The 13,264-nt window shown below is 41.8% G+C and overlaps 1 protein-coding gene across 1 annotated transcript in view; it reads right to left on the reverse strand.

The window, feature by feature from the left end:
* Positions 1-2,093: 2,093 nt before the first annotated feature.
* MOCS1 (molybdenum cofactor synthesis 1) overlaps positions 2,094-13,264 on the reverse strand; it is a 29,768-nt gene continuing 18,597 nt past the window's right edge. Inside the window, 7 exon segments of the mRNA XM_071739385.1 lie at positions 2,094-4,526; positions 4,528-5,392; positions 9,334-9,381; positions 10,796-10,916; positions 11,716-11,826; positions 12,502-12,614; positions 12,949-13,060. Coding sequence (XP_071595486.1) covers positions 4,268-4,526; positions 4,528-5,392; positions 9,334-9,381; positions 10,796-10,916; positions 11,716-11,826; positions 12,502-12,614; positions 12,949-13,060 — 1,629 coding nt within the window. The 3' untranslated portion in view covers positions 2,094-4,267.

Here is a 13,264-nt window from a genome sequence, read left to right on the forward strand (position 1 = left end):
CAGCTTAGTAGTACTGAGAGATTCTAGTTTTGAGCAGGTTCTCTGGAATTTGAGGGTAAGGTCCATGCCCACTCTGTTGATGGAGCTATTGATGAAGCAATTGTATCTAATACTATTGCTAATTTGGCATTCTCTTGGAGGCAACCCTTAAGGAGTGTATGAAGCTTTGCTCCATGGAGTAAGTGTTGTGTGGATGGCTTCTTGGAGAGCCATGGGCACGACGCAGCTTGCCTGATGGCCGTGGCCATGCTGTTGTAGTCAGGCTGTGAATGTGAAGCTGAGGGAAGCCCTGCTCAGAGGAAGGTTTAGCAGCATCTCAGGACATCTGGTCCTTCGAGTAAATTTGCACTCAGCTTCACAAAAATAGAGACACTAAACCGAAAGCTTTCTAAACATGGCACTGGCAGCAGGGAGGGGCAGACAGAAGTGGCAAGAGCTGGATTTGTGTCTCAGTTACTGCTGAGCTTGTGACCAAAATGAGAATCTGGCCTTAAAACAGGGTGCACTGAGCTCACCCAAAGCCCTTCAGCTCCAGCCTATGAAAAGATTCAGCCACTCCACCCTGTTCCTTTCCGGGGAGCACGCCAGACACGTCAGGGGGTTGCCTTGCCATCGTCACTGCCTTGTTTGTGGTGCTCCTTAGATCCACTGGCTTATGAAACCTAAGTTGAGGCTTTGACCTGTAGTTTAAAAAAAATTAAAGCCTTGTTAGCCCACAGCAACCAGTGATTCCAACTGTTTTTAGGTTCCCTGAAATTGTTAAGCTTCTCTTGGAGCAAGGGTCTGGTATGGGCAGGTTAGTGAACTGAGCTTCCGTTTAACTAATTAGCAGCCCTGTGTCCTGGCCACAGCACACAGGGTGTTACAGCCATGTTTATGCTGTTGCACGCCTGCAGAACTGCTGCTGAGGCAGCCAGCAGGAGCTGCAAACCAGTGAAGGGCCAAGGAAGGAGTGGGATGAAGGGCCAGATTGTATTTAATTGAATCCATTGTGAAGCTGTGTAATTCCAGAGACTTAGGGAGAATTACTGCAAGTCACCAGCGGCTCAGAATAGCTAAAAAAATTGTTGCCCTTTTCAGTGCTCAGCTGTTGCTGCTTTGAAAGTCAGAGTAGATCTCAATTGAAAGAAGAGGTGCCTTTCTAAGGTATTTCCAACTACAGCTTTCTTCTATTTCTCACTCTTTTTTCCCCAACACTTTCTGAAAGCGGTGCTCTCTTTGGCATAGTTTTAATATCTTTAAGAATACTTAGTGACTAGCTTCTGCTGGCTTCTCCTTTATATGTTGTATCCAATTATTTCCAGGGCAGTCTGAGGGTGGGGTAACTAACTTCCTGATGTGGCCATGAAAGAAAGAGGCCCAGCTGCCACAAGAGATGCAGGTATGGTTAGCAGTGAACATGCAATAACACAGAAATGAGGGTTTTCATCAGGCAAGAGCTATGCTGCACCTGCATTATGAGGGCTGCATGTGATTTGCAGTATTTGCGTTCTGGCTCTGTTAGGCACACACAATGTTAGAGATAGGATTTGTGTGCTGATGGGACCCTTCAGGAGGAGATGGTAGGCTCAGAGATTTATCTTGTTTCTTGTGGTTAAATCTTTTAAAAACCTGTTTCCAAATTAGGAAGCAGCTCCTAGAAAAAGGTTGCAAATCATTGTGCTATTGTCCGAGGATGAGCAGCATCTGGGAGCTGTACCTGAAGAGAGTGAGAGGGAGGACCTCTGGCAGTACAGCTGCTGCATCTGCTGCCTTGCCCCTGTGCTGGGACCCTTGGCTTCCTGTGAGGGCTGCAGCAGGTGGGAGGAACGGGAATAATGATGACAGATGATAAATTATGATAGTAAACCTAGAGGATTACTCAGTTTAGGAACATCCAGATAGAGATGAATTTGACTCAACAACAAAAAAAGTAATAGATTCCCTATAGTAATAAGTTATTGTGATTGATCCCTGGCTAATTGTAAGCTAATCATTGAAATTTATGAAATCTTTTTTGCTTGTCCCACGTTGACTATTCATAGAAGCTCATGGATTAAAACATAAGCGTTCATTGAATGAGTAAAAAGGGTTTTAAAGTACTGTGAAACAGAGCCATTGCAACTATAATTTATTAAAAAAGCAAGCCTCCAAAAAGTAGTCAGTTCATCAACATATCATTGCCCACCCAGCACCCGTGAAATACACAATGCTGTCAGTTCATTTCTCTTGAAAATATTCTGTTGCCTCATGCTTGGTTCATTATCTATAAATGTGCATAGTTTTAAGACTTGATAACGTAATACAAGCATAAAATGGCACCAAAGTTTTCTCACCTAAAGCTTCCAGCCACTCTAAACCCAAGAAAGTTGTGAAATGTGCGTAAGTAGCAAGATGTGCATGGCAGTCATGCACGTGCAGAGTCCCTCATACGGTCTTGAATCCTTTGTGAGAGCTTTGGAGCATGACAGGAAACTTCTCAGAAGCCAAAGACTCGTATGCCCCAAAGCATAATTTTATTATACTATGTCCAGTTTCCTTTCAGTATTCAAATATTTAGAGACTGGGTGAAGGCAGGGAGGGTGGGATGTGTTGTGGAGGAGGAGTTAAGTGCTTGTGTAAAGCAGGTACCTTAGCAGGTGACTCACATGCTTCCTTTTTGTGGCAACTTGTTGCCATGCTGAGTTAGGGAAAAGTTTGTGCTATTGGCATAGCAACTCCACAGATTAAAAAGGTCTCTAGTATTTACAGGGTCAGCTGGGATTGTGCTCAGCATACTCCTGGGAAGGAGGAGTGCCCCTTAGAGACATCAGTGATATCAGGGGAATAAGGACTGAAACACCATATGTATGTATACAAATGATTATGGAGTTTGGGCACCCAGCTTTCCAGGCTCCTTCCCCTTTCAGTTGTAGCTGCTACATCGGTCATTGTATGTGGCTTACCTCACAGTGACAATTAATCAAATTAATTCACCTTCTAATGGAAAAAGTGTCTTCTGTGGTAACAAGAAGGCTTGTAAAGGATAAGCAAAGGCATTTTTAGTGAAACCTATTTCCTCCTCATCTCAGACCTGTGCTTACTTTAAGTGAGCAGGATGTGCGTGACCATGGTGTGTGCTTCACTGATGCTGAGAGTAATTTAATCTTATTTCATGAGAAGTAGCAACTTACAAAGGTCAAGATGCTTTTTTAGTAGCCTCTTTGACATTATTAGAACCGTCTTCAACTCTGTGCGTATGGTGAGGGAGCATCCTGAATCATGTGTGACTTCACATTAGCCATACAAACTAGAAAATAAGTAAACCAAAGTTGAAAATACCCTGTTTAGAGCATTCAAATTAACATTTGAAAAGAATCCATCAGTATTAACAAAACCACATTGAATAATTTCTTACCTAGGATAGTCAATTATCCAAGCTATGTAATGCTACATGACAGTGGCCACTGGTACAATTATGGGGACACTTAAGTGGCTCTGAGGCCAAAAGACTTCAAGAAAGCAAATTAGAGAAACATGCAGGAAAACATTCTGGCCAAGGCAACAGTAGCTACCTTACTCTTCCAAGTGGCTACTATTCTTAAAGTCTGTTTTATCTGACAGGAGTGTGCAGGCTCCTGATTACTAGGAATTGCACTGTAGGGTTAGAAAACAACAAGGTCTTCTGGGGATTTGGGGTGACAACTATTTCTAGAGTCAGGAAGAGCTGACACCTACTTCAATGCATGGCACAATTAAGCCCTTAAGCATGCAGACACAGGTCCTCAATGTATCAGCACTAAGGTCAAAATGCTGGAACATGCTTCAAATGTTGTAAAAGGTATCTTTCACATTAGCAAAACAATTTTTCCTAATCCCGAAATCCTGTTTCTGCATCATGTTTTGCAGAGCTGGGCAGCTGCCACATTTTTTTCTTTTAAAAATTATGTGAATATTCCCAATTGCTGGCAAGGGAAGTAGTAGCAATGCAAAAGGATGGGAGCTGCTCCTCTGCCCCTGGCTCTTCCATAGTTAGAATTTCTGCCGTATGGTAAGGTTCCCCAGCTATGTTCTTCTCACTGTCACCTTCTAAATTCAAATTAAGGGGTCCGGGAAACAGATGAACAAGCACAATTCTGAAATCTTAATCCTTAATTTAAAAATAGTTGCCAACAACAGCACTTTCAGCACTTGCTTCATTTCCAGAGCTTACATTTTTGTGGTGTGATGACAGCACCTGTGAATATTTCACAGCAAGAAGGGAAAAAAAAAATAAATCTGAACTTCTGGTATAACCATGAATCTTTGCTCAAGCTCCCGGTGAGGACCGTGAAGTGACAATATTGGCAGAGTGGAAAAGTCTGTCTCCTAAAAAACACACATGGTTATCAACAGGGATAAGTGGGCTCTGCTGTTTACCCAACACTAAGCTGACAGGGTAAGGCAAAACTGGAGTTGTGGGACTGTTGTATGGTATACCAACCAGCCAAACAAAAACAGTTCTGGTAGAGGCTGAACATGAGCAGTGGTCACTTGGAGGGCTGGAGCTGTCTGGATGTGATCTAGACCCTTGTGAAGTCTCCCCTCTGCCCACCTGTCTTACTGAGCAACTTCACTTCTTCAATCACAATGTCATGAGTGACTGCTTTGCACATGTCATACACAGTGAGGGCAGCCAGGCTGGCAGCTGTCAGAGCTTCCATCTCCACACCTGTCCTCCCCCAGGTCTGACAAGAGCTGCGAATCACCACTGCATATCTGGCCTCATCCAGGCTCAGAGACACCTCAACATGGTTGAGGGGGATGTTGTGACACAAGGGGATCAACTGGCTGGTCAGCTTGGCTCCCTGTATCCCTGCAATCTGGGCTACTGCCAGCACATCCCCTTTCTTCACCTGGTTCTGCCTCACCAGCCCAAATGCCTTCTCCCCCAGGCGGACCACAGCACCAGCAACAGCCCTTCTTCTTGAATCTGACTTCCCTCCAACATCAACCATTGTGGCCCGTCCTTCCTCATCAGTGTGAGTCAAGCTGTCAGAGGCAGGAGGTATCTTGGTGCAAGATCCCAAATCCCTGGTACAGAATTCAGGTCCTAGACTTGCCTCTTTGGACTGACAGTCCACCAAAACTTGGTCAGCAGGAGAAGCCTCAAGGCACTTTGTGTCAAATGTGGAGGTTGGGTCCTTCTGGAAGACACAGCAGCCTCTGAGCTGGGTTTGTAGATTTCCTGTTGTTATGCACCACTTTTGCTCAGAGTGAGATCCTAGTGGGAAAAGTTGTCCTGTAAGCTTATTTTTCTTTAATACTCTACCCATTTGTTTTGGTAAACTTGTTCTCCAAGTCATCCAATGGCTAAATGTGGGGCCCCACTGTTTTGAATTTGGGGGATTCTGTAGGGCATCTTGGCATAGTGGGAATGACATCAATGCAGGGTCTGAGGAAAAAAGAAAGAAAAGTGACATGAGAACACATCTTACTGACTGGAAAGATAAGTCTGCAGTAACCAAGAACCCTGTCAGAGCACTGCTTGGGACATTCTGTATTGCAAAAATCTCAATAAGCCAGTGAACATCCAGTTTTCTCCCCAACCTCTTCATCTCTCATCAGTTCACTTCATTTGCTGGTTTGTTTTTACAAACCCTAAGACTCAAGTGACAGGTATCACTTATTTCAAGGTCCCTGACAAGAACAACTTGCTTTCAGAAAGTACCAGTGTTTATTGAGAAACAGCAGCCCAGAGAGCTTAGAGGAACATCAGTTCTGAAGAAAAGCAAGCCACATCAACTCAGCATCCATTTGAGATTGTTCCAGCACGTGTCTTATTTTGAAATAAGCCTGGTGAGGTTAACAGAAAATTCTTGCATGCAGATGTCTCAACTCTATCTTTCCAAACACCTTCACACAGAATCACAGAATGTTAAGAGGTTGGAAGGGACATTGAAAGATCGAGTTCAACCCCCCTCATCAGAGCAGGGTCACCCAGTGTAGGTCACTCAGGAATGCATCCAGGTGGGTTCTGAATGTCTCCAGAGAAGAAGACTTCACAACCTCCCTGGCCAGCCTGTTCTAGTGTTCTGTCACCCTCACAGTGAAAAAGCTTTTTCTTATGTTTACTCTTTCTCCCAGCACAGGCAACCATGGTTCCTGCTTTCATCTCCTTCTGCAAGGAAGGGTCATGCCAGCACCTGAGGACAGCAGGGACCAGAACCATTGCATCTGCAACTGCACTGTCTGCAAGCTCAGAAGGTGGGTGGGTCTGTGATGGGAACCTCTCTTACTACTGCCAGCTCTTACCACGTTAATGACAGCTGAAACTTAAGCACTGGAAAAACCACACTCCTCTTATTGACAGATAGATTTTAAATCTACTCAGAAGTATGTTCCAAGTTCAGCTGGCAAAGCTCCCAGCTGGCAGAGAGGTAGTAAGCCCTCCTGCCCCTTTTCACCATTTAATCCCTTGGTTTTGGCATTTGCACAGGGCTAAATGCCAAGTGTCAAGTCAAGAGTCTTTTTCACATAAAAGTTATTTGTTTTGTAAGTAAAGAGAAAGCAGTATAGAGGTGAATTGCTAATCCCTAGTTTAACTTCCTCACTGATAAGCATGTTTCTCTTTTTCTGGAGCTCCTACTCTCTCTTTTCTCTGAGAAATTTAGAATTAGGTTTTGCTCAATAACCTCCTTTGGTAGCTCTGGTATTCAGGGACTCCCTTACTCATGAGTTTTCATTATGCCCACAGATGAATCAAAGCAGCTTTCTGCCCCCCCTGCACCTTTCTGTGCTATCCCTGCTGCCCCAACCTACAGGTATCACCCTGGACTGTCCACATGCCAATAACAGGACATAACTGTCCTGGACATAAGTGTTTGGAGTGCAACACTGTTTTGCTTTAGAAGAGCATAAAAAATAGTGCTTATTTCACCTTTCTTTTCCTCTCTCTTTATAGAGTGGGGTGTAATCTGAATATTCCTTTTTAAAATCCAGGAACTCAAAGTACTCTCTTATGGTTTACTTGATTAGCTTTAAACACGAAGATAAACCCCAGCAAGCTGTCTTCTCTTCAGAAATTGTACTGCAAAGGCAGACAAGTACTTAATTCCACAAGGTACAGACACAGGGATAGGAGCAGGGAAGAGAAGTACTGTTTGCTCAAGTAGAGTGCCAAGTAAAAAGACAGCAACAGACAGTAACGCACACAAAGAATCTGCTTTTCCTAACAACCTGCATTTTCTTCAAGTTGTTGCCTAGTCATCTCTACCTTCATCCAAATTGCTTATATACCTATAAAAAACAGATAATGGTTTTCTATAGCACTATATATTGCACAACTGAAAGCATCTGACAAACTGCACCTCCTTATATTCTGTTACTGCACCTGAAGTTTAATTGTGTTAGCTTCCAACTACCATGATCTCAGAGGGGAGGAAAGAAGGCAGGAGATACTGAAATTAAGGAGGAAATTCCCATAACTGATGTGGACTCAGGAGGAGAACAACCTGCCAAAAGGAATATTTTGATTAAGAGAAATAGGATACAAATCACATAGCAAAGGATCAAAAACAACAGTGCAGGGAAGAAGCCAGGTTTGGCTTACTGGGACTAGTAAAACCAATTAATGATTTCAACAACATTCATTATGTTTCATTAAATTAATTCCATATACACACCCACCCACTGACTGCTTGCATGCCAACATTATTTGAAGTTTGTAAGTAATTCAAAACACAATTAGGAAATCTCCTAATGATTCCCCATGTGTCACAGCAGGACAACTCTCCACTCATCTCCAGTCTCTCTACTGATGCAGTGACTGCCAGCTGTTAGTCTCAAAGGGACATGGAGATGCTGGCAGAGGACCTGGACAGGCTGTCTCTTACTGTATGTCTGACAATGTTAAAGGACTTTTAAAAAAGAAATTGGATGTATCTGATCTGTAGACACCCAAACATTGACATGAACACTAACTTTGGAGTGTGGAGATTCTTTCAAAAGTATCTTGAAAAATTATGAAGGTCCCAGTGAGCTTTCAAGGGTTTAACATGGTATTTTCCATCTAAAAAAAAAAAAATTCTTCATGCAGAAAGTCAGTGCACATTTTGAACAGTTTTCTTTCCCCTTGTCCTGGAACATAATGCAGCAGTGGCCAAAATAAAAGAGAAAAAACAACGAGATACAATCTGGAGCCACTGAACCCATTCACTTTAAAGGATCATAATTTTCCATTCTGAGTTTTAAAGGGTGCATCAAATGAAAAACATTCTGAGTGAAAACCTACATTAAAAGACCTCAGTAGTTCCTATTTCCTAATAAAGGCAACAGAAGTACAAGCACTAGAGTGTTGGTTTTAAAAAAAGAGCAGATATATCACTCATAGGAAAGACCTGCAAATCAATTCATGTTGCCTTGCTCTCTCAAGGCTACCTGTTTTAAAGCTGTGTTTTAAACTGTACAGCAGCTAACCTTCTCCAAGGGGAGGATTGGAGTCTGGGTTTGAAACACAACGTTCATCTCTCCCATCCTTGCTGCATTCCCCCACCTCTTGTTGATAAGAAACAATTGGACAACTTACAATGAAGCTCACAGTGCTAACACTTGAAAGCATTTCTTAAGCCTAAGGAAGAAAAAAGGTATTTAGGAAGATGGCTGTCTCACCAAACAGGGAAATCTGGGCATGGAGGAAGATGTGAAACTGAAGATGTGAAAAATCAGTAAAAGAACCCCAGCAGTACTGCAATATTCATGAACAGAGCTTGAAGCAGAAGGGAATTAGCAATTAAGAAGAAAGGCTCTTGGTCCATAGGCCTGGTGAGATACCAGATACTACAGTTTTCATGGTTATGTTCTGTCCTGAGACTGTGCGACAAATAGAGGAATTTTCAAAAGAATGAAGCCCTAAGTTTCAGATTTTGAAGTAAGGAAGTACTGAGGTGGGAAAACTTGCACATCTGCTAGGTTACTGTAAGGCTTGATACATTGCAAGTGAAGCTGAAGTTTTCCCATGGAAAAAGGTCTATCCTGCATCCTTCAGTTTCATGAAACTCACCCCAAACTGCCTTAGTACAAAGGAAGCAGATAGGAAATAAGAGAGGAAAAAGTGAACCCATTGAAAAATGTAATGAACTTTCAAAATCAGAGAAAACAGAAAGGGTGCTGTCCATCAGGAGACTGGGTAAGGCTTGGTAGGGACGTTAGACCTTTCTTCTTTTTCCACTTCAGCATGTTATCCACAATTGCCTTTTAAAAAACCCACATCTTTGCCTAAGACTTAGGCAGAATAAAACACAAGTTAGACTTAAAAGCCCAATCCACTCTGCTCCCCCAAGGACAAAAACCAAACAAAATCATTTTATGTTTATTACGTACTGATTTTTCACCCACCAATCAGGATCATTGGCCGGTTCTTCATCTGGGAAATGTTAAACATGCCTAGAAATAAAATAAAGAACATATAAAAATCCCAGCTTTTTAGGTTCTTAAGTCATGCTTCTTGTTTATACTTTTAGTTTTCTGCTCTTGACAGAGCGGCCTGAGAGCTAAGGAAATCCAAAGCTCAGGGAAGACCAAGGGAGAAGGAGAAAGGGGAATCTAGCATGGTATTTATAAAACCAGAGCTGCCACAATCTCCAAGCATCCAGCTACTATAGGTCTATCACACTATAGAACCCTTTCCCAGAAGGCTTCCCATAACCTGAATTACAGTGCACTTACTATAGAATTCAAACAACTGGAGACTATCTTGTTTCTTAACTAAAACATTTACCTGTTAACTAGTTCTAAACTGTTAACAGAGTTCCAATTTGAAGAAGCCCATTCACAAGAGGCTCCAGAAACAATACTGGGATTAAGACAAATTGAAAGAGGACACCACATCAGGTAAATGCTCTGATGGCAAAATGCCTTTACTAGAGGTGAAAACACTCTTCCCCCCCTCCACTTACCCAAATCAGAAACAGAAGTGAATGGTCTAAAAAGAAGGGAACTAATTCCTCCACCCCTACCTTTATGTTTACAAGGCACTATTTATCTGGGTCAGACCAATATACTTTGCAAGTTACTCTACATTCAGATTTTAAAATCTTCCATTGTTCTATATATCATGAAAAAAAGGGCAAAACCAACTGTTAGGAAACTGGCAGAATTTGCAAGACATCAAAAGGGCCAAAGCACATTTTTTTAGTGTAAGGAGGAATATTCCATAAAGCCAGCTCATGTAGAAGAGGTCAGGATTACAAGCTGCAGCCAGATTGAAAAAAAACATGGTTAGGCTCAGATGTGACCAAAATATAGTTTAGACAGCTTGAGGATAAAACTGCATCATCAGAGGCCTTGTGCTGTGACCTTATGCAGGGTACTAGACAAGTAGCTACAAATTTCTGCACACTTAAAATGAGATCTGTCATTTCTAGATACATGTTAATAAAGTAGTTGGACTGACAGCTCAGATTAATTGTAATACCTGTTTTGAAGCAAACGGGGAAAAAAAAATAGATCCAGTAAAGCTCCACCAATTTTTTCTTTGCTGTTATTGTGAGCAGTGCTATTTGCATCCCCTTGAAGACAAAAGTCAGTCCAAAAATTTTTGATGGTCTGGATTCTAGCTCATGGGAGGTTAGAAGACTGACATCTGGATTTTGGAGTAACTGTAGGACTAGTATGTTAACAGCTTTATACCAGAATATACTCTTATCAGTTAGGAAAATTTTTTCCTGAGTTAATATAGCTTCATTCCAGAAACTTCTCCTTCTTTCTTTCCCCTGGCAAGTCAATGCAATCCCCCATCAGTCCCGGGACATTGTTTTCCCAACTCACTGCAGCTATTTCTCAGGTACAACAAACATACCAGCATGCTGCTGCTTTTTTCTGCTCACTGCTGCTCCGATGACTTGAACCAACTCTTCCTCTGAGGCACCTGACCTCAGGTGGTCTCTCAAGGACACTTCTGAATTCCCAAAAAGGCAAACCTGCAGCCAGCCCAAGGAAACAAGAGGAGAAATGAGAAAAAACAAAATAAATGGCTTTTACAAATATTTCGTACTAACATCCAAGAGTTTTGAGAGGCCTATCCTATTGAAGAAAGGGACCACTTATGGAGATTTTTTTCTTTATCTCTTTTCGTGTACACAGTTAGACAGCTTGGGACATTTATATCACCTCAACTCACTGGGATCTCAGGCTGCTTTGGTCATCTGCCATTAGACAGCAGCACAGCTGTTGTCAATATCAGGTGACAATGCATAAGCACCAGCTTTTAATTGAAAACTTGAATTTTCCCCCAGAAATTGCCAGTTTCAACGTGGCAGGAAATGGCTATTCCCTCCCCTTTCTACAGCCACTGAGCAAATGTACAGGCTGCTCTTGAAGGAGAAGAGTTGGAAGATGTTTGGTGAAACAAGCCAGGATCCTTGTGGAACACAAAAGCCAAGCCCTCACAGCTGCTTGGATCCCTTTTTTAAATGGGAAATCATCTGCTTGTCACATGTTTAAGATGATTTTGAATCAGAGATTAAAATGTTTATATTTACTGGCCTTGCAACCTTAGAACTGAAGTTTACTGTGTTAGCAATAAAAGAGAAACAAAAACCAAAAGGTGATACAACATCTTAACAGCTCAACAAGCTTGAAGAATACATACATAGTAGATAAAAAATAAATAATTCTGTATCTTTCCATCCTACTTTATATGCCATCTACTTTTAAGGGAATAATTTCAACACTACCTTCACTGCATGGAAGCAAAGGGAATACTGTTTCTCTACCAACCTTGAGGTTCCCATCTGCTGTTATCCTCAGCCGATTGCAGGATCCACAGAAATGCTCTGACATGGAGGTGATAAAACTGATTTGTCCCTGGAAATGTGGCACCTTATAACTCTAAAATAATTCAGAGGAAAAAAAAAAAAAGAGTCAAATATGGACTCTAATTTTTAAGCTCCATTTGCCCCCAGAACAGAAGACATTTTAACAGATTTTCTTCAGTTTTAAGGTCACAGGAGGGGGAAAAAAAAAACCAAAGCAAAATCAGCTGTGGCAGGTGTTTGAGTCCTTTCTGCCCTGTTCTCAGGAATTCAAACTTGTCAAATGTTTGCTCTTGTAGTTATCAACTGACAGGTGATGCCAGTAGTATGTTCTTATTCAGGCAGCCATCAGCCACAGATCTGTGTGGACTAGAAACCCCCTATGAGACACTGCACACTCTAAAGCAATATTATTATTTCACTGAACAACTGTTTCCCCAGGCTTATTAATGTGCAGTCATAGACAGACATGGACTGATAAAAGGTTCAAAAGTCATAAATACAGGATACAAGCTTGCCATTCTTTAGATCTGAGGCATCTACTGAACACATTGCAGTTCTAAAGGTAATGACTATGACCAGTGTTTAATCAGTCAAACCACACGCAGGCAGCTTGATCAAAACCCTGGAGTTACTACATTCAGTATTTTTCACTTTGCTTGTCAGGTATAAATGATGAACTTGGGAGAATTTAGAGATTTCAGCCAGGGAAAGAATGAGGACATATTATAGATTCTTTTTCTAACCCTACCTTGGCTGTGCTGGAAGGTTCACAGGGCAGTTTCTCCAATTCAGGCCATCGCTGTTTAATTGTATCGAGCATTTCTTTGTAGCTCACCATCTTCTTGAAGTTCCATTTATTGCCTAGAATTAACAAAACCAGCATGACTTCAGTTTGTGGATTTTATTTTTTTAATTAGCGGAGAACCATCTCTTCAAATTTCACTTTTCCCTGTAGGTGTTCCAGCCCCAACTAATCCTAATCCTAAGCCTGCTACTAATCCTTTTCTAGTTTATCCAAGGAAGACAGACAAACCACAAAAGATACAACACGAAACTTAAAGCATTTCCTAAATCCCCAAAAGAGCTCACTAAAACTTCCACAAACAAGCCCACGGGGTGAATAACCATTAACCAGATTTTCCCATGTCCAAGGCACACACTATACCATGAAGAATCTCCAAGCAGGACTTCTTACCATCAAAGGGCATGTACTCTATGAACCGCACATCAAGGGGCAGATCCTTTGTGAAATCCACAAAGCTCAGCAGTTCATCCTCATTGAAGCCTCGCATCACCACACAGTTTACCTGCAGGAAAAGCAGGCACCTGAAATTAGTGTATGGCAGAATATGACTTTCTACTTTCTTAAACAAGGTTTCAGAGTCCTTGCAGAAGGCGGCAACACAGATAAAAAGAACTTTGTTTTCTTTTTGGAAAGAAAGAAAAGATTGTGAAAGAAGTTGGCTGAACTGCAATGGCATAAATGCTAATTTCTGCCAAACTTGACTGTA

Source organism: Heliangelus exortis, chromosome 3, assembly GCF_036169615.1.
Source record: "Heliangelus exortis chromosome 3, bHelExo1.hap1, whole genome shotgun sequence".
NCBI classification, from domain to species: domain Eukaryota; kingdom Metazoa; phylum Chordata; class Aves; order Apodiformes; family Trochilidae; genus Heliangelus; species Heliangelus exortis.